The following is a 22,369-nucleotide window of genomic DNA, read 5'->3' as shown; positions in this document are numbered from 1 at the left end:
TCAGGAGGCTGAGTTCAGAGAATGGCAATTTGAGGCCAGCCCTGGCAGGAAAATCCCGTGTGACTCTTATCTTCCAAAAACTACTGAAAAAAAATAAATAATGGAAGTAGAGCTTTGACTCATGTAGTAGAGTGCTAGCCTTGAGCACAAAGAGGTTCAAGCACAGTGCCCAGGCTCTGAGTTCAAGCCCAGGTCCAACAAAGAAAAAAAGGAAACCATGGTTTAGAGGGACAGTATGACTTATTTGACATCGCTATCAAAAGCAGACTCAAAGCTAACTAGGACAGACGCACATGTAAGCGCCATCATTTTTTATTGAACAATAAATCAGTTGGCACCATATCTCATGAAGGTTTGTTATCCACTCTTGATCACAGCATTCCTCTTAGAGCAGAGTGCTACTGCTGATTATTTGCTAATAATCAAGAATGGAATGATTTAGCTAATTTAGCTTGTAAGTGATCCAAGAGCTGTCAAAACACATTATAATTGTTGGGTTGAATTAGTCTGTGTGGTCAATGACAACCACAAGCTACATTAAGTCTTACCTCACTGTCTGAACTTCAGAGACAAAAACTATAAAGTGTTATAGCCAGTGATAAGTTCATGATATGAATGAGCGATCTGAAGTCACAGGAACTATTATAATTTTAATTAAAAAAACTTGAATGTTCACATTTTTCCTTGAAATTTCTTATTAATTGAAAACATTTATACACTGAATACTTATACACCCTTAATATAAGGGTACCTAAATAAAACATATCAATTTCTTGACAGTATTTTTAAAAGTGAGAATGGTAAATAATTTAAAGGTGTTAGATTAAAAAAACTTTCATATCACATAATTTTATAATTATTCAACTAATTGAAATGTAAAGGTGTGATTTCTATGTTATTTAAATGACCATATTAAAATACCATTGATACATTGATCTTATTTCCTTACATTTGAAGTTATGGATATTTGATATCACCTGGAGATTTTTATCATGTGAACTTATTGTTGATGTATGATATGATGAAAGTGTTGACATGTCTACCTAGATAGTCACTATATTAATTTGAAAAGCCAACAAAACAACGAATTTCTTGATTGCTATTTGCTTCAGAGTATAATATAGTCTTTTTTTTTTGGTCAGTCATACGGCTTGAACTCTGGGCTTGGGCACTCTCCCTGTGCTCTTCAGCTCAAGGCAAGCACTTTACCACTTAAGCCACAGCACCACTTCTGGTTTTCTGGTAGTTTATTGGATTTGAACCTTGATACTCAGATCTCAGCTTTCTGTGTACCTAGGATTACAGGCATAAGCCACTGGTGCCCAGCTAGCACTGTCTTTTAAATGAAAAAATGAGAAGGAGAAATTTATGGATTTAGTGCTATTAGACAACTTATATTGTTCTAGCAACTCATATTGATATAAAGCACACAACTCATTACTAGGATTCTCAATTGATTAATATGTATTGAGAAACTGACTTTATTGAAAATAAGAATATAATGATTCACAGAGTACAAATGTTGCATTTAGCTTCTAGAGTTCAGAGCCAACAAAGGAATTAACACTACCAAGAAAAAATCTTTCTCATGTTCTCATCATTCCTATTTAGTAAATATTGTGTAAGTTTAAAAATGACTGTATTACTGTATGTCAATTATACTATAATCATTGAACAATTCATGAAACTATCATGTACCTTTATATGAATCAATGTGAATGACTGTAGAAATAGCAATTGTTAAATTAGTTTTAAAATTCCTTAACATTGCAAAACAAAATTCTCTAGTATAAACACTTTTATGGAAATGGGAAAGGACAAGTAACTCTAATTATTGGAGAACTGGAAGTAGAAAGGGAGATACATGTTAGTAGTAAAGTATTATTTTTAGCTTTGTTGTATATTTAAAAATAGAATTTATGATGAAAGAACAGATGAGTTACTTGTAGCCTGGTCAACTGTGCTTGATTTTATTCCACTATCATGTTTTAACATTTACTACTCTTCTATTTTTAGCAATCTGCAACAGTATGTGATTTTTTTCTTCTCTATACTTTTCTTGCCAGTGCCAGGATTTAAACTCAAAGCCTCAAAGTAAGCTTACTGGCTTGACCTGTGTTATACCACTTAGCTATGCCTCTATCTTTGTATTTTGCAAATTATTTTGGACCTCGAATCTTGTGACATTTCTACCCAGGCTGGGTTTGCATTTTGAGCCTCAAGACCTCAGCCTTATGGGAGGCTAGGATTACAGTTGTGAGCCACCAGGGCCTAACTATACTTTTTCTTACATCTGTATAGCACATTATTCCTCCAAATTCCTCCTACCTTTCCATTTTTCTTCTTGTTCTTCTTTTTTTTTTTTTTTTGGATCAAATTCCTATATCTGGGCATTGCATCCTCTGAAATCTAAGATGTATTTCTACCCCTACCTTGTCATATTGTTCCATTGTGTTTTTATCTAGCCAAATGCATCATTTCCTAATTATTCAGCTATGATCTGCATCAGCTAAACATTAGTGGTTTGCTTATGTCCTACTCTAAACTTCCAGACCCAACAGTGTAACCTTTCATATAGCTTTAGTGCATTCAAAATAAAAATCAATATGTATAGACTCATTATAAACTTAACTTGTTTCAGCATTGTACAACTAACTAGCATTATTTTCTTCTTTTTACTCAGGAAAACAGGTTTTAACACTTCCTTTTTATCCCTAATCTACTACAGAATCCTTCGGCCTGCAATATAGAGTATAAAAGTTAATAGACTCTAATCCAAACTACCATGGTATTTTCTTAGATAACTACAATCACCTTTGAAGTGATCATACTTTAGTTAATGGACCTCCACTTCAAATAACCTCTAAAATTTAGTAAAAATAACAATTTGAAAATTTAATTTTCTTCATGTAATTGTTCGGGATGAAAACCCCAGTTCTGGTTCCAGGAAGATGGCGGAGGAGAAGCTGGAGGCTAAACAAGGTCTCACATAGAAAGCAGTTTTAGTGTTCCAGTGAACAGTCCTAGTCCAGAGAATTTCACCAAGTGTGCCATCACAGTACAGAGAGTTTGGCCAGAGAGGGAAAATCCAGGCAAGGAGACAGATCTGAGCACTTGCCGGCTGCTGCGGTGGCGGCAGCGACCATAGCCGCCATACCTACAACACAGAGAGTCCTGGACAAAGGCACCAGACACAGCAGGCGAGCGGATTCTACTCAACACTAGTAAGAACTGACAAGGAGCAGATATCTTCATCTTGCAGATCACAGACCAGAGATGACCCAGGAACCAACACTCTGGTGGCGTGAGTAGAAGCCTAACATCCTCACTCCTTCTCAGGGAGCAGAGGAGGGAAGGCCACCCCTCCCCCTCACACTACTGGAGATCTCCATCTTTGATACTGACAAAGGCCTGGCTGAGTAGCTAGCTCCAACTCAGACCTTGAAAGAAAACAAGAGTCGTTTAGCAGGTCACAGGAACCTAATCTGACCTGCCTGACTCAGCTCCACCCAGGAAAATGTCACCCAGCCCAGACAGAGAAAGCTCTGCCCCAGAGGAGTGGCTTTCTTCACTGGGTAAACAGAGCCAGAGACTACCCCTCCCTACAGCAGCATAGACAATCAATTGAAATTCAGTAAACATGAACCCTGAGAAAGGCTCCAGGTTGGGCTCTGTGAGTGTCTCAGAAGCTAGCCCCTCAGGCAAAAGCTACTGTTTGCTGCAAGGCCTCAACTCTATACAGAACCTAGCCTCATCACAGCATCTCCAAACTAGAGGAAACAGCCATCTCCCTTTTTTGTGATACTCAAAGCAGATCTCCCTCCCACTGAACTAGCCTGGGAGGAGGATCACAAAATCCTGGGTAAAGCAGAGTATTTTTTTGCCTGCCCAAACAAAGTGACTTAAGTAACCAATCAAGCCACAGAAAAACCAAACACCACAAGCAGACCAGAGACTCCACCAAGAGACTGGTAATGGACACAAGGGAAATACAGGATCTTCCCATCCACCCCCCCCCAAAAAAAAAAAAAAAATCAAAGAACTCTTTTTTTGTACCTTTTTTTAAAAAAAAAATTAATTTTTAATTTAAAAAAAATTGCTTTCTATTATTTCTTTTCTCCCACGTATAATTTTTATTTTAGGTGTAGGTGTATATGTGTGTGTGCTTTTTAAAAAAAATCTCTACTAACCTTTTGATCCCTTTCTTTCTCTTCTTTTCACTTTTTCTTCTTTTTCATTCTTTTTTGCATGACTTAATTGCTGTTCTGCTCATCCTCAGATATACCCATCATCGATTATTAGGCTTTATCCCCCATTAAAATTCCTTAATAGCAATATTACCTCTTTATATCATAAAATATTTTAAACATTTTTATTTGTTAGTTTTTCATGTCTCCTTTCTATCCCTCCCCTCCACTCACCCATCCCTGTCCTTCTCTGAATATTCTTTAAACTTGCATAATTTTAAGTGCTTCACTTTTTAATTTTAAATATTTGTTTTTCCATTTTTTCTTCTCTCTCTTTTTTTCTTTTTCTTCTTTTTTTTTTCTTTGCTATCATTCTGCCTAATCCAGTTCCCCCTTTGAGATTAGGACTTGGTTAATTTCACTCTCCCTTCACCTTTCCACATACCTCTAATCCTATTTTTCCCCACATTCTCCCTAAACATAATAATTTCTGGTTTGCCAAATTCTCCTTTGTTGTTCTTAGGCCATTAAGACATAGTTGTTTGATATTGAATAGATATATCTCTTGAACTAGATTGTATCTGCAACTACGGACTTTGGTTGATGCTTGCCTTAAAATAGTGTTCTAGCAAAAACTGGTGTTACTCTCATCCCAAATGGGCAGAACAAGCCAGAAAAACACAAGAAAAATGGCAAGTCTGGGGATCTCAACTCCCACGCATGATAATCAAGGAACAGAACAGATAATGAATAATCCAGAGGACAGTTCCCAAAAAGCTCTACAAACGCTACAGGTAAACATGGTAAATGAAAAGAGTAAAAACCTGCAAAGGTCTCAGTGTGAGTGTGACAGGGAGAGAGAGGAGGCAAACCAAAGATCAATCCAGGAATTTCATGTGCATGAGTAAGCTACACAAAGATTGATTCAGGAATTGCATGAGCAGATTGAGAACACTCAAAGAGAAATAAAGGAATCGCGTGAGTAGGTTTAGATCAGTCAAAGAGATAGACAGGAACTGAGTGAGCAGGCAGAGATCAGTCAAAGAGATAGACAGGAATTGCCTGAGCTGGCTGAGAACAAAGAGAAAGTCAGGAATGGTGTGAGCAGGCTGAGAACACTCAAAGAGAACCACAGGAATTTTGTGAACGTGAGGAAGCTAATCAAAGAGTTATACACGAATTGTGAGCGCGGGATGAGAATAGACAAAGATCAATAGGCATTCATGGAATCCATAAACAGAGAGCTGAAAGAAGTCAGGGAGACCACAAAGAGAATGCTGAATGGAGCCGAACAGAAGGAATGGCAGTCCAAGGAAACCATAATCAATCAATTAAGTGATTTGAGAATAAACACGGAATACCAAATTAAGGAAGTAAAGAAGTTCATACAAGATCTAAAACAAAGCTTCAACAAAGAATTTGAAGCAATCAAAGTTGACCAATTAGAAGGAAAAGAAATAAAAAACAACGTAGAAAGTCTTGACAGTAGGTTAGACCATGCAGAAGATCGAATCTTGGGGATTGAAGACAGCCTAGATATTATAAAGAAAGAACACACAACCATCCAAGACAAATCCAAGAAATATGATAGATTTATTCAACACTTGGAAGAAACCATCAGAAGGCCATTTCTGAGGGTAATGGGTGTAGAGGAGCACCTAGAGACAGAAGTTAATGGTGTAGGAAATTTAACAGGATCCTAGCAGAGAACTTCCCAAACATGCAAAAAGATAGACTTTTTCAGATACAAGAAGCTTTTAGAACCCCAAATAGATCAGACCAGAACAGGACATCCCACCATCACATTACAATCCGCACAGGATCAGTTAAGACCAAGGAAAAGATCCTTAAAGCTGTCAAGGAGAAAAGATCAATCATCTATAAAGGGAAACCAATTAGAATCACCTCAGATTTCTCAGCAGAGACAAATAAAGCAAGAAGAGCCTGGAATGATGTATGCCATGCCCTAAAGACAAACAGCTATCAACCAAGAATACTGTACCCAGCTAAACTCTTCTTCATAACCGAAGGTCAAATAAAAACTTTCCATAGCAAAGAAAAATTGAAACAACATATCTCCACCAAACCAGCCCTACAAAAGATTCTTAAAGATGTCCTACACATAGAAAACCAACAAGACCACAATAAAGGCCAAGAAACTGCACCCAAACTGAGAATCCAAGAACCATAGGAAGAACACAGTTGCCGCAACCCCAAGAAGGTGGATAACATGGCAGAAACTCCCAAATACCTCTCAGTCCTATCTCGTATCATTAATGGGCTTAACTCTCCAATTAAGTGACATAGACTGTCCAGTTGGATTAAAAAGCAAGATTCTTCTATTTGCTGCCTTCAGGAGTCACACCTTGCCCATAAAAAGAAACATATTTTGAATGTGAAAGGCTGGAACAAAACCTACCAAGCAAACGACCCCCATAAACAGGCAGGAGTTGCAATCCTAATATCGATAAAATAGACTTCGAATTAAACTTAGTTAGAAGAGATAAAGAAGGTTGCTACATACTAATTAAGGGATCTCTCCTTCAGGAGGATATTACAATTCTAAATCTCTATTTGCCAAACAATGGAATACCCAAATTTATCCAAGAAACTCTACTTTCTCTCAAATCTCACATAGATCCAAAGACATTAATTGTTGGGGACTTTAACACACCACTGTCCCCACTAGATAGATCAACTCGGCAAAAACTCAACAGAGAAACCGCAGACCTAAACAACTGCATAGATCAACTAGATTTAACAGACATCTACTGACTATTTCACCCAACAGCATCAGAATACATATTCTTCTCAGCAGCACATAGAACATTTTCCAAAATAGACCACATTTTAGGTCACAAAGCAAACTTGTCCAAATTCAGAAACATTGAAGTTATACCTTGCATTCTCTCAAACCACAAGGGAATGAAATTAGTACTCAAAACAAAAAGCCACCAAAGAAAGTCCTGTAACACATGGAGTCTGAACAACACACTGTTGAACCACCAGTGGGTCATGGAAGAGATTCGAAATGAAATTTAAGTGTTCATGATATTCAACAAAAATGAACACACAAACTACCAGCTCCTCTGGAACACAGCAAATGCAGTACTCAGAGGCAAGTTTATAGCTCTGAGTTCCTACATCAACAAATTGGAGAGATCTGAAACCAACAATTTAATGAGACAGCTGAGCCTCCTTGAAAAAGAGCAGCAAGATAAACCCCAATCCAGTAGACAGAAAGAAATAATTAAAATTAAATCAGAATTAAATGAATTAGAATCCAGAGAAAAACCATAGAAAGAATCAACAAAACAGAGTTGGTTCTTCGAAAAAATTAACAAAATAGACAGACTCTTAGCAAATCTTATCAGAAAAAAAGAGAACACACCCAAATAAATAAACTCAGGGATGAGAATGGAAACATCACCACAGAGACAACCAAAATTCAGAACATTTCTCAATTCAGAATATTTCTCAAATCTTTATGCTAATAAGTTTGAGAACTTGGCAGAAATGGACCTTTTCCTAGCAAATAAGGACATGCCAAAACTAAACCAAGATGAGTTAAACCATCTTAACAGGCCCATATCAAGCATTGAAATAGAAACAGCAATAAGAAACCTTCCATCTAAGAAAAGCCCAGGATCAGATGGTTTTACAGCAGAATTCTACAAGACCTTCAAAGCAGAGCTCACACCAATACTCCTTCAATTCTTCAATGAAATTGAAAGAGAAAGTTCACTACTGAACTCATTCTATGAAGACATAATAACCCTCATACCAAAACCAGGCAGGGACCCATCAAAGAAAGAGAACTATAGACCCATTTCTTTGATGAACATTAATGCAAAACTTCCCAACAAAATTTTGGCAAATCTACTTCAACAATTCATCCAAAAAAATCATACACCATGATCAAACAGAATTCATTTCAGGGATGCAAAGCTGGTTCAATATATGCACATCACCAAGAGCAAAGATAAAAACCACATGGTTATCTCAATAGATGCAGAAAAAGCATTTGACAAGATACGACACCCCTTGATGATGAAGATTCTGGAAAAATTAGGAATCCATGGAACATTCCTCAATACAATAAAAACTGTATATGACAAACCTATAGCCACCATTATACTCAATGGTGAAAAACTAAAGCCATTTCCTATAAACTCAGTTATGAGACAAGGATGTCCACTCTCTTCACTGCTCTTCAACCTAGTATTAGAATGCCTAGCTACAGCAACAAGACAAGATGCAAACATAAAAGGGATCCAAATAGGGAAAGAAGAAGTAAAACTCCCTCTTTGCAGATAACATGATCTTGTATTTAAAGAATCCCATGAACTCCACTCCCAAATTACTCAAGCTGATTCAAAACTTTGGCAAAGTAGCAGGGTATAAAATTAACCCCCCAAAATCAATGGCTTTTCTATATGACAACAATGAGAAAAGTGTGGCTGAAATTAGGAAAGCAACTCCATTTGTACTAACCTCACAAAAAATAAAATACCTAGGAATTAACTTAACCAAAGAAGTGAAGGACCTCTATAATGAAAACTTTGAAAACCTGAAAAAGGAAATCAAAACAGAATTTAGAAAGTGGCAAAAACTCCCATGCTCCTGGATTGGAAAGATCAACATCGTGAAAATGGTAATACTTCCCAAGGCTATCTACAAAGTTAATAAGATACCTATCAATATTCCAACCTCACTGTTCAAGGAAATAGAAGAGGCAATCCAAAAATTCATATGGAACCATAAAAGACCCCGAATAGCAAAATCAATCCTTAACAGAAAGAACAGCGCTGGAAGAATATCAATATGAAATTTCAAACTCTACTACAAAGCAATAGTAATAAAACAGCTTGGTACTGGCACAAGAACAGACCTCATGACAAATGGAATAGAACTGAAAACCCAGAAATGAACCCACAGACCTATAGCCATCTAATCTTCGATAAGGGAGCTAAAAAAATAGAACAGAAGAATGACAGCCTCTTCAGTAAATGGTGCTGGCAAAATTGGTTAACTACTTGTAGAAAACTAAAGCTAGATCCTTATATATTACCCTGCACCAGAATCAACTCCAAATGGTTCAAAGACCTCAGAGTTAAAACAGACACTGAAAACAGGATGGAATAGGAGAAATCCTAGATCTCCTTGGCACAGGCCGAAATTTTCTTGAGTCTGAGAAACACAACAAATCAAAGAAAGGTTGGACAAATGGGATTGCATGAAATTGCAGAGCTTCTGCATGGCAAAGGACATAGCTAGCAAGATCAATAGAAAGCCCACGGATTGGGTGAAGAAAGAGAAAGTTCACTACCGAACTCATTCTATGAAGACATAATAACCCTCATCCCAAAACCAGGCAGGGACCCATCAAAGAAAGAGAACTATAGACCCATTTCTTTGATGAACATTAATGCAAAACTTCCCAACAAAATTTTGGCCAATCTACTTCAACAATTCATCCAAAAAATCATACACCATGATCAAACAGGATTCATTTCAGGGATGCAAAGCTGGTTCAATATATGCACATCACCAAGAGCAAAGATAAAAACCACATGGTTATCTCAATAGATGTCAAGTTGTTATGTCGAAAAACAAAATTTACAACTTTGGTGGGGTGGGGAGGATCGGGTGGGGATAATGAGGAGAGTATGGGAAGGATGGGAAGGGGAAACAAAGAGGAGGCAACAATGCTTGATAACTCCTCTGTACGGTATTCTCACAATAAAAAAAAAGAAAACCTCAGTGCTAAGACTAGGTTTAGATGATTTATATCAACCTTCCTAATCAAGTATCTTGTTTTTTCCTTGACTCAAAAAACTAATTGATAATTTGGTCAATATCAATAGATCCAATTTGTAAAATTATTATCCCTAAATATAGTATAAGTTATGCTGTTATTTATTTTTGTGCTTAGAAGTGGGTCTAGATGCTACACCTTAGCTTTTCACTCAAGGCTGGAACCCTACTACTAGAATTATAGCTCTACTTGACTTTCTGGTGGTTAATTGGATGTGAGAATCTTGTGGATACATCTTCTCAGGCTGGCTTCAAATGTCTTTCTGGAATATGGCATAAGACATTCTATTAAATTTCCAGTGATCACAGTGCTCGTGCCAGTGACAGAACCAATTTTACTGAAACACATCTTCAAGCATTCTTTATTTCTGGATGTCATAGTGTTAAGACTAATTGTATAGAATTTTGAGGTTGGCACCTTACATGCAGCTGAATCAGCAGAGAGGTATACAGCTTTATTTTCCTTCCCTTTCTGCTGCCAGCCTAGGGTGCAGATGAGATGATGAGCAGTATGAGATTACCTTGAAAATGAAAGCTAAGCGTGAATTTATTGGGAAAGAAATACATATCATCTTAGGTTTCAGATGACAGCATGAAGATTACATATAGTATGTAAGATGCTCAGAGTTTACAGATGTCCTAGATGTACCAGAGAAAAGAAAGTTTCCTTCTCTTAAGGTTCTGTAGTTGGCTTTCTAAGGCTGCTCTCAAGTAATCCACATTTTCACAGATGAAATATCTTAGAAACATACACTTGGCTTAATATTCACAATTTACTGCACATTACTCCAAGAAGTTGTGCAGTCATGCATGGAATCACAAACTGCCAAACATAGTCATTTAGCTGGGCCTATATCTTAATTCTTTTCCTTGATGACCATTTATATGGACAATGAATCTATTAGAGTTTTGTATGTATAAATAAATAATGACTGTTTTATAGTGGAACTAAGAGATGCATGTCCTAAAAATGGTATTCTGGAATCATTTTATGTTCCTTAGACCATGTTTTGACTCTCCAAATAAACAGAACATCTTCACCTAAAAGATTATACACAATTTTCACTTTCAGGTAACAGAATGTGTAAGTCATCTCTCAGCATAAACATGACAAATTATATCTAAGACTATTCACTTAACTTAAAAGGAGCCATCAACTGTGTACTAACATGTTGAGAAATATAACAGGAAATATGACAGGAGCATCTATTTCCTTAGATTTGTGAAACAGTTATTGATTTCCTTTCATTGGTTGATTGACACTGTAAAACTAATGGAAAACTCCATATTGTAAAAGTTCACTCAATTCTCAAAAATATCCCTCAGCTCTGACAGTATTTCCTTATGTAACTTGCCTGTACCTAGATGAATGTTTGACTATCCAAACTTAGTAAGGTGCATCCTTTTACCAGTTTGCTTCAGACAATGACATCATTGCTAGTTTAATATAAACTCTATACTTACCATATTGTAGGTGGCTCAGAACCTTCAATCTCTAAGTAATCATATTTTTCTTCCATTTGGAAATCAGTAAATATGAGTGAAATTGTGTCGCCAGGCTCTGCCACAATGGTCCAGGTGCAATCCGCATTGTTGTGGTACTCATTCGGAAAACTAGGGCTAGATATGATGCCACTGGAGCCTCTCAATGTTCCTCCGCATGCATCTTCAGCTGGGAGAGACAAGAACAAAGTTGATTGTAAGCTATTCAAGTAAATGAAATTTGCCTTAAGAAAACTTAATATTGTTGGATAAAAATACTAGTCTCAACATTATCGTATCAAAACCCTGTCATACAAAATAAGCCTAATAAGAAATTTACAACTACATATGTACATAGAGACATATCTATATAACCAATGGTTGTGTAATAATATAGGACAGCAAAACTAACACAGTTTTTTTTATATTTATATTACAAAGGGACTGAAACCAAAACGTATGTTTCTAAAGGGTTTATAGGAAATTGTCAGTGACTCTGTGCTTGCTTATTGTATTTTCACTTTTATAATGATACAGCTTAAGGGAGAACATAATATAGTTTGCTGGTACTATGTTCCAAAAGCTATTGAAAAATGTTTCTGTGGATACAAATCAAATCAATGTATATTATATATTCAAAATATTTTCACTAAAAAGAAATAATGTATTAACTAGTATTTCTGTATGAAAATATTCATATGACACCAATAAATAATGTAAATGTTTGTAACCAAAGCATTATAATATATATGCATATACAATATCAAAAAAAAACTATTCAACTTCCTTTATATTTAGAAGGTTGGGCTGATGCTGGTTCTGTCTGAATGGCTTCAGGCAGGGCTGGGTTTAGAATAAAAATGTCAGAAAAGCCTACTATCTCCTGAATGAATTGAAGCTTTAGCAGTTGACTTATTAGGACATTATTTAGTACAATCAAGCTTAATAGGTTACAAGTTTACCTGTGCAACAAACTGTATCATGATTTATGTGGTTTCTTTGACCCACTGAGAGAATTCCTTCAATTTAAACTCATTGAGGAAATATCTGTCACCATAATGACCAATTACTCTTTCATATGATGGATAACTCTAGAGGCAGAATAAATAAAAAAGAACATCTTTCTGCTGAACGTGTTACAGCAAGTGAATAATGCACTGTTTTTTTTAAATGGGGAGAACTTTATTACTAGATCATAGAATTCAACTTGTGCTAGCCTTTTCCAGAACATTCTTTATACATTTAGCTTCATAATCCTTAAATCAGAACAAACATGTATTCCTCTTAAAACATGTTTAGCTTTCATCACATACTATTGTAAATATGATACACAATTTTACTACACATTTTACTCTACTCTCTCTCTATAGCTTCTGTTTTTTAGGTAATTAGAATGCACTATTGGTCCTGTCTAGACCTCATGGTGTATTACTGCAATGGTGTTTCTCCCCATAATATTCTCTATATTTTAAAGTTTGCCATAAACTTGTCTTGCCTCTTACTACCCCCAACTGCAAATCACTTCCACTCTTTAACTCCAAGTACCAACGCCAAGGTTACATAAAACATTGGAATAAAATATGTCACAGTTAACTACTTCTAATGTAATTGATTCACAGATGTTTAATGCAGTTCTGTTAGCTGTTCACTTTCCTGCCTAGATAAAAGTTGAAGCAGACACATATCATTTTGTTTCATACTCAGATTAAATAAATAGTCATCAGGTTCACAGATTATAACTCACCTGTTTTCACCACAAAAACTGGTAAGAATGTCATGTAACAAATGTGTTAGCTATTTTGTTTATTCACCAGGTATTATCCACACAGCCAGGTATTGCTTAATGATGATGAGGTATGTTCCAAGAAATTAGTTTCAGTGTTTTGTGAGGTGAGTGGAATAGTGTGTGTGTGTGTGTGTGTGTGTGTGTGTGTGCAGATTAATATGACTCTGATATTAATAGGTCTTATAACAGTATAGTGTTAAAAGATAAAGTCAAGCCAGCGGCTCACACCTGTAATCCTCACTACTCATGAGGCTGAGATCTGAGGATTGTGGTTCAAAGCTATCCCAGACAGAAAAGTCCCCATGAGATTCTTAACTCCAACTAACCACTCAAAAAACAGAAGTAGCACTGTGGCTCAAGTGGGAAAGTGCTAGCCTTGAGCACGAAGAGGCTCAGGGACAGGACTTAGACCCAGAGTTAAAGCCCGACAAATGACAACAATATAAACAAACAAACAAGCAAACAAACTCATGAATAAAGTTATTGGTGGTCTAATTCCAATATCAGGTTTATGTCCCTATGTAGAAAACCAGAAGCTTGTTGATGTGACCAGTTTCATGCATTGGAAAGGAAAGTCCATAGACAAAAAGGACTTGTTAGAAGAAGATTGGACTGAAACAAGTAAATGTAGAAACTGTGTACTTGCCAGAAACTATATAGCCATAAAAGCCTGCCTGCCACAAAAGAAAGATAGAGTGGCTGGGAAGGTGGTTCAGTGGTAGAGGGCTTGCCTTGCATGCATGAGGTCCTGGGTTCAATTCCTCAGCATCACACAAGAAGAAAAAGCCAAAAGTGGCTCTGTGGCTCAAGTGGTAGAGTGCTAGTCTTGAGATAAAGAGCTGAGGGACAGGTACCAGGCACAGAATTCAGGCCCCACCACCATCACCACCAACAACAAAAAAGATCGATAGAGTGGACACCATCAATAATTTGCTTCTAAAATTCAACAAGACTCAAAAAGTACATGTATTTGAATTAATCAGTACAAGGTAAGACAGAGCATATACCCAATAGTACTCATTGAGGAATTGGAGGAGACTTTTCACACTAGGGATAAATTACACGTTGTAACTGGGGAGAGCATGAATTCCAGCAGACATTTTTTCTTGCAAGAATATCATTAAAGTTCCACTTTTGCTACACTTGTCTCTGAGTATCGCTTGTACTTGGATGAATGAATATGTCTCTTATAGGACCATGGTTGTTTATGTTTGTGCCTGATTAAATGTCATTATGCAGAATATGACCATATTTTGAAATATTATATTTCCACAATAAAATATAGTGTGTCCATTTAAAAAGTAAACTGACCAATTAAAAATTTAGGGCATGAAATGGTATGTCTAACCTTCAGTATTCAAAAGGAAACAAAAACATTCTAGTTAAGCTTCTTTAATTTTCCTAGTGTGAATTTGTGGCAGAAGGGCTGAGCCGAGACAGAGGAGTATGTTCTTGTTCTCAGTTTTCCCTGTCCAAATTTCTATTTATTCTGTCCTTCTCAGGGAGCTACAATCTTCTTGAAGTTGCAAATAGCAAGGGACAAGAAGACAGGAATTCTTCTCTTTTCTTGATTCTGATTTGGTCACAGTGATCATAGGTTTTCTCAGATTATTGAAGAAAGATAGCTCAAGGCTTTCACATGAAATGATCAGATGAGCTCCCATCACTTCTGCTGTAAGTAAATACGTCTCTGGCTGGCCGATTGCATTCTTCTCTCCTACTGCTAGTCAGGGCATTACATTTCCAGCTTCTTTCCAATTATGCCCCTACACCTTTCTTGGCAGGCCTCTTGTACAGAATCTAGAGCAATGTCAAATACTCCCTCAGAATTCTGCATTTGTTCAAATTAAAGTGTTAAAGTATGTCCATATATATTGTCATTGGTGGAAATGTAATTTTGTGTCTGGTGCCGGTGGCATCTGTAATCCTAGCTACTCAGGAGGCTGAGATCTGAGGATCATGGGTCAAGGCCAGCCTGGGCAGAAAAGTCTGTGAGATTCTTATCTCCAATTAGGCACCAGAAAACCAGAGGTGGCCCTGTGGCATTATGGTTCAAGCGGTAGAGTGCTTGCATTGAGCTGAAGAGCGCAGGGATAGCGCCTAAGCCCAGAGTTCAAACTCCACGACCGACAAAAAAAAAAAAAAAATGTAATTTTGTCAAAAAAAAGCACTTAGAGTGCAAAGTGTATATTTAAAACTTTGTCATGCTTTTAATAATATATTGCATACTCAAGTTATACAACTTGGAATTTTCTTAGTTTCATATAAAACAAATCTCTGCAAACAATTGAAACATAGAATAGAGATCAACTTACAAAATAGCCTGATTTAAGGAAATAAAATGGATTCAAACCAAAATGTTACTGACTAGTACTTGCAAACAAGAAAGAGAATTCAGTTCCTCAAGAATTGAAAGCAAAGTTCTGAACTCTTGTATTTTCTTTTTTATCGTCAGTTGTGGGGCTTGAACTCTGGGCCTGGGTGCTGTACCTCAGCTCTTCAGCTCAAGGCTAGTGCTCTACCACTTGAGCTACAGTGCTACTTCCGGTTTTCTGATGGTTTATAGGAGATAAGAGTCTCACGCACTTTCCTGCCCGGGCTGGCTTTGAACCGCGATCCTCAGATCTCAGCCTCCTGAGTAGCTAGGATTACAGGCGTGAGCCACCATCCCCAGCTTTCTTGTATTTTCTTGTATGTTTAGTGTTTCTGTACCCTTTTTATTATGATATATCTATTCACAGGATTTGGGTCCAAGAAAGTGTATTTTATGTTACTTTGCCTCCAGAATATGCTGGTTTGTCCCTACTTAAGTAATAGAACCTTTATACTGTCAATTATGATAGGAAACAGAAAGGAAACACACCAATCAGAAAACTGTCCTCAAGAGCTCTGAATTTGTTTAACCCAAGGTTAAGCTCTCTACCTGGGGAGATGACACAAAATTAGCTAAGATGGGCTGAAGTGACTTATGGATACCGTGAGTCCATTCTCTGCCATATTTATTTTCTAATAATCATTGATGTTACTGTCCTTTGTCTGAATCATGCCTAATTTTTCTCTTGCTAGATGCAAGGACCATAGTCAATTTAGATGCTCTGATTTTCTGGCAACACGGTGGTGCATTGGACAGGAAGTTAGGAATTAGGTGTGCATTTTTTTCTGAGATTAACCAATTGGTATTCCTGCATAAATTTAAATGTTATTACCTTCTTTAATGCTTTATCATATCATAATGACACGGGAATCTAATAGTCTTCATTAAATATTTTAAAGTAATTAATTGTATATGAGTTAATAATGCTATTTAATCTCATTTATCCAACAGGATAAAAGGTAATAAAGTTATTTATATTTTAATGTAAAGATTAGAAAGAAAAATTCAATCCATTTCCAAAAATTCGAATGATATTTTATTCACCTTTAATTTCCAGCACATTTATTTAGATTCAGAAAATAAGTGAACGTGCCTGGGTTTGGATATGAGACTGCATGTTTCATTTAAGATAATAGAAGTTGGATCTTCTCCAAAGCATATCTGTTAAAAAAAATGAACATAGTTCAAAAATATCACCTAAAACAGTTTTCTGTAACACATCTTTGCAGACACTGATCTCATACTGTGTGAGATCAGTATCTTTCTTGCTATCAGTTTCTTCTGAAATAGCTCAAGGTTGGGGGTTTTGTGCAGGAAATAGGTTTGTTTGTCACCAAAGCGAAATGAGCTGTAAATTGTGAGAGAGGAATACACATGGTCAATTTTAGATACTATGTATTCAATCATATCTCAGATTTGCCATGGGATCGGTTTCTGCAACCTCCCTTGCTAACTCAGAAACTTCCATCAGCACTGAAGTGAATCTGACGTCTATGTAGGGCTTCTTGTTTGTATGACAGGTGTCACGGTTGTGTGTTTCTTAATTAGACAATCTACATTAAAATTATGTTGCTATTAACTACCAAGCATACATGAAACAGTTCACTTTGTTGTAACTATTCTTAGTTATACTTAATAATTTGAAGCTATAAGATTTTGCTCTTAAAGAGACACTTCTTCCTAGACCATATGGAATGAACCCAATTTTCCAGTTTTGCTTTATGTGTGTTAACACATTGAGGCAGGATAGATAGAAGACTGGAAAATTAATCTTCATCTCTGTGCCAGTACAAGACCTCACTCTCCCATTCTCCTCTGATGTTGTTGTTGTTCAAGGCTGGCATTTTACCACTTGAGCCATAGCTCCAAACTCTTTGGTTTCAGTGTAGTGTCTTGTACATCTTATTGTTACAATGGGTCCACCTGTATCATTGTTTCAACATTTTATTATTTCCCTTCCCTTCTCCAAATTATAAAAATGTATATAACAAAATGATTAAATAAGGAAACAGGTGGACCCATTGTAACAATGAGATGTGCAAGACTCTATGTTGAAAACGAACTTTACAATTTCTGGAGGGGGAGAAGGGAAGGGTTGGTAGGGGAAAAAAAGGAAGGAGGAAGCAACTCTTGATAGGAAATGTACTCACCACCCTACTCATGTAACTCTAGCCGATCTGTACAGTATTTTTACAATAAAAATATATATGGAGAACAAAAAGATGCAAGGAATCAGAATCAAATACAATGACAACAGGGGTTGTCATAGTGGGAAGAACATACAAAAGAAACAAAAAAAAAAATCACATAGTATGTTAAAACCAACAACAACAAAGAAATAACTTCTTGTGTCCATATCTTGGAGTTCATCTCACTTAGCATCATCTTATATGGTCATATATGCATAGCTTTTGACCTTTGCTGCTTGTCTGGTAAGATTAACGTAGACATACAGTAATTATTGCAAATAAGGGAAACCATGGGACCTGTGTTTCTTTGGGTCTGGCTTACTTCACTTAATATATGTTTTCCAAGACTTTGCATTTCCTAACAAACAGGGTGGTGTCATTCTTTCTTATGGAGGCATAGAATATATATATATATATATATATATATATATATGTATATATGTATATACGTATATGTATATATACATATGTATATATGTATATATATTTCTTCCATCCATCTACTGAGGGACATCTGGGTTGGTTCCACACTTAGCTTTCTTATATCATAAGTAAAACCCTCACTTTTCACATTAAGGTAGTTTCTGTTGTTCAGCTCAGTCTTCACCACTTATTCAATATGTAGCATTTGTGAAACATACTTTTTACTTTACATAGCAACTATTTTTTTCCAAAGCTTGTTTAATTTTAAGGAATTGGTTACACACAATTCAGTGAGGCAAGAATATTGATTATTATTTGCAAGAGTCTCTCAGAAACTGTAAGAGCTTGATGCAGTTGCTGAAGACAAATAAACCAAGAAATTGTTCATGTTTCAATACAGTGACCTTTGCTTTCATAACATTATAGTCGTTATGACACAGAATCACAAGGAGAGTATCTCTTGTCATCTCAGATAGACTGTTTTTAATACCACTGTGGCAGCTAGAAGGTCTTCTAAAGATGAGGACAGCCCAACAGGGAGTGGGTTTGGGGACTTCAGTCACAGACTTTTCTTGTCCTCACAAACATCTTGTGAAAATCTGTGCTGCACTGAGAATGACATGGACCCTCAGTGCAGACTTTCTCTCTCATACTGTCCCTACCACAAATCAACATTGGAATCCTATTGCCCATAGAAATTGCATAAGAGAGTGGATTCTAGTAGGATTTAGATCTGTGAAGGCAGAGGCCTCAAAACTGGAAGTTAAGTGGGCCTGCTTCAATCATACAACAAAAGGTTTGGATTATGGCTTCCATTACCCTCTGAATCTACAAGTACCTAGATCTTGAATTTCCTATGTATGGGACTATTAGAAATAATAATCTGAGCCGGGTGCTTGTGGGCCATGCCTATAATCCTAGCTATTCAGCAGGCTACAATTTGAGGAATATGGTTCAAAGCCATCCCAGGCAGGAAAGTTTATGAAACTCATATATCCAATAAACCACCAGAAAACCAGAACTGGTTGTAGCTGAAGAGATAGAGTGTAGCCTTGAGCTGAGAGCTGAGGGAAGGTGTTCAGGTCCAGATTTCAAGCCCCATGACCAACAACAACAACAATAAAAGAAATAATGGCCTGAAGGGATGCATATTATGATACTACAAATTATTATTATTATTATTATTACAATAGTCACAGGTTTCTCTTAAGTATCTACAATAAAATTGACCTACTGTAGTTACACAAGAAAGTATTATGTAGTTAACTATGCATTGTATTTCTCTAGAATTTCATATACTTTCTCAAGCAAATGTTTGACAGACACTATGATAATATGATTATAAGTATATTCTCTAGAGGAATTAAAGTATGGGGACAAATATGCTAATAATAGTGTGGCCTATATCACTTAAACTTCTGGGATGATTTCTTATTTGTAAAATCATTATGAGACAGCTCATGATCACTGTATTAAATGCAGGCAACAGTCTCTTAGTTCACACACACACACACACACACACACACACACACACACAATTTTTTTCCTTCCAGTGTCATGGAAGTCACAGAAGTTTTACTTTTGTAGGTGAGAAGAATTTCCTGCAGGGTGAAAGCACAATTGACTTGTTACTCCCTCTTGCAAAATTGTCACAGCAGGGTGTGGAGGAGACACTCTCAGTCCCCAGAATTTCTTTTCACGTTTGTCATCTCTACTAGCTAAATGACAGGTTCACTGCTGCTGCTTGTTTCTCATTTTCTGCTACAAAATAGAGTAGTAGGAAGATCAAGGAAAGTGAGAGAAAAAAAAATAAGGTAGCAAACCTTTGTCCATGAAAAGCCTCTTGGGAATAACAAAGTATGTGAGTACTTGTGGTCTGGTGATTTAAATTATTCTATAGAACCTGATGGTTTAAGCATTAGTTCCTTCTCAATATGGCCATGAATTCTATATTTTAAATATAATTTGCTGTTAAACTTATTTTATCTCCAATGAAATACAGGAGAAAACATTTTTAATTATATAAAATATAGACTGAACAACTTTGGAGAATAAATGGCTTATGTTTGTTGTAGACACAAAAGCTCTTTAACTTTAAAACATACCATCAAGTCAAAGTCAAATGCTAGTACTTATATTTGATCAGCACAAATTGTACACATGAGTTGAGATATAATACTATATTCCATAAATATGTTCAATTAAGATATGATAGTTTTTAAAATGAATAATAAAATAGATATCCACACTTAATCCTTGTGAGAGCTTTGAAAGAAATACAGACCAAAGTAAGTCAATGAGTCAGGCATTGTTGGCTCATGCTTGTAATCCTAGCTAGTCAAGAGGCAGAGATCTGAGGAACACAGAAAGAGGCCAGTTTACACAGAAAAGTCTGCTAGATTTCATTTTTATTGTAACCAGCAAAATGTAAGTCTAGACATGTGGCTGAACTAGAAGAGTGGCATCCTAGCAAGTATGAGACCCTAAGATCAAATTCACTACCTCCAAAAGAAAAAGAATCTATATCCATATCTATCTATCTATCTATCTATCTATCTATCTATCTATCTATCTATCTATCTATCTATCTATCTATCTATCTATCTATCTATCCATCTATCTATCTATCTATGTATCTACACACACATACATGGAAATTATATTTCGTAACTCACAAGAGGTAAGTGAAGCAAAGTTAATGATTCTTCTAAGTTCACTAAGTTAATTTGTTTGCAAAGAAAGCATCTTAGAAAATTGCGAAAATGAGATGTACAAGATGTTACGTTGAAAAACAAACTTTACAAGTTTGCGGGGGGAGTTGGGAGGGCAGGGATAGGAAGGAAACAAAGGAGGAGGTAACAATGCTTCATACGAAATGTACTCGTTATCTTGCCCATGTAATTGTAACCCCTCTGTATGGTATTTTCACAACAAAAAAAGAAAAAGAAATGTACTCATTACCTTGCTCATGTAATTGTAACTCCTCTGTACAGTATTTTCACAATAAAAAAACTTATTAATAAGAAAAGAAAATATCTTCAATCCTTCAGAACCCAGAAACTCAATACATAAAAGAAAAAATAAGTCAAGAATAAAGTATATGAACATGTACAATGACAGAGATGACACAGAAAAATGGAAGGCAATATCCAAAGGAAGGTTAACCAAGACAAAAATATCCACGGGACACAATGCCTATATGCCTGCTAGCGAATCCATCAATTCTTCACCAAAGCATGTATTACAATGATAAGTAATATTTGTAGTAAATTCTACTTTTTGTTTAAACTTAACTTCCTATTAGAATTAAATCTTCATAGAAATAAATAATATATAGTGCAGAATTTCCTGTGGTTACCACAATGAGCAGGCAGAATGCATATAAAACTGCAGACTGATTTTATTTAAAAAATAGAAAGCTATTGCCAGGTGTTGGTGACTCATGCCTGTAATCCTAGAGATTTGAGAACCATGGTTCAAAGCCAGCCTGGGCAGGAAAGACCATGAGACTCTTATCTCCAATTAATCACCAGAAAATTGGGAAGTGTTGCTGTGGTTCATATGGTAGAGTGCTAGACTTGAGCTGAAGAGCTCAGGGACGTCACCTAGGCCCAGAGTTCAAGCCCACGACCAACAACAGTAACAACAATAAAATATATTATTGATATATGGAAATTAAAATTTTATGATGTCTCTAATACATTTCCTAGTATTACTTTGACTTTATTTTCTCAAGAATACAGATAATTTGATAACATTTAATCATTTGTATACTTTACATAGTTTTGCTAATTAATCATTGAGAAAGTATGATCCAAAAATTGCATAGTAAATATTTGTTCATATATACTCATATATATGTATACATAAGGCCAAATGTGTAAGAGAATGACGATTTTTGCTTTTTGTTTTTGAACTCTGGGGTTGGATGCTATCCCTCAGCTCTTCAGCACAAGGCTAACGCTCTACCGCTTGAGCCACAGCGCCATTTCTGGTTTTCTGGTGGTTTACTGGAAATAAGAGTCTAACGGACTTTCCTGCCTGGCCTTTTTGAACCGTGATCCCCAGATCTCAGTCTCCTGAGTAGCTAGGATTACAGGCATGAACCACC

The 22,369-nt window shown here is 36.3% G+C and overlaps 1 protein-coding gene across 4 annotated transcripts in view; it reads right to left on the bottom strand.

The window, feature by feature from the left end:
* Positions 1 to 22,369, bottom strand: part of Csmd3 (CUB and Sushi multiple domains 3) — a 926,836-nt gene that overhangs the window by 659,494 nt on the left and 244,973 nt on the right. For all 4 annotated transcript variants that reach the window (XM_042673149.1, XM_042673151.1, XM_042673150.1 and 1 more), the window contains exon 5: positions 11,469 to 11,676. In XM_042673149.1, the coding sequence (XP_042529083.1) occupies positions 11,469 to 11,676 (208 nt within the window). The remainder of the gene's footprint in view (positions 1 to 11,468; positions 11,677 to 22,369) is intronic.

This window comes from Dipodomys spectabilis, unplaced genomic scaffold (assembly GCF_019054845.1).
Source record: "Dipodomys spectabilis isolate Male_0828 unplaced genomic scaffold, ASM1905484v1 ptg000783l, whole genome shotgun sequence".
Classification (NCBI taxonomy): Eukaryota; Metazoa; Chordata; class Mammalia; order Rodentia; family Heteromyidae; genus Dipodomys; species Dipodomys spectabilis.
This window is presented reverse-complemented; position numbering and strand designations above follow the sequence as displayed.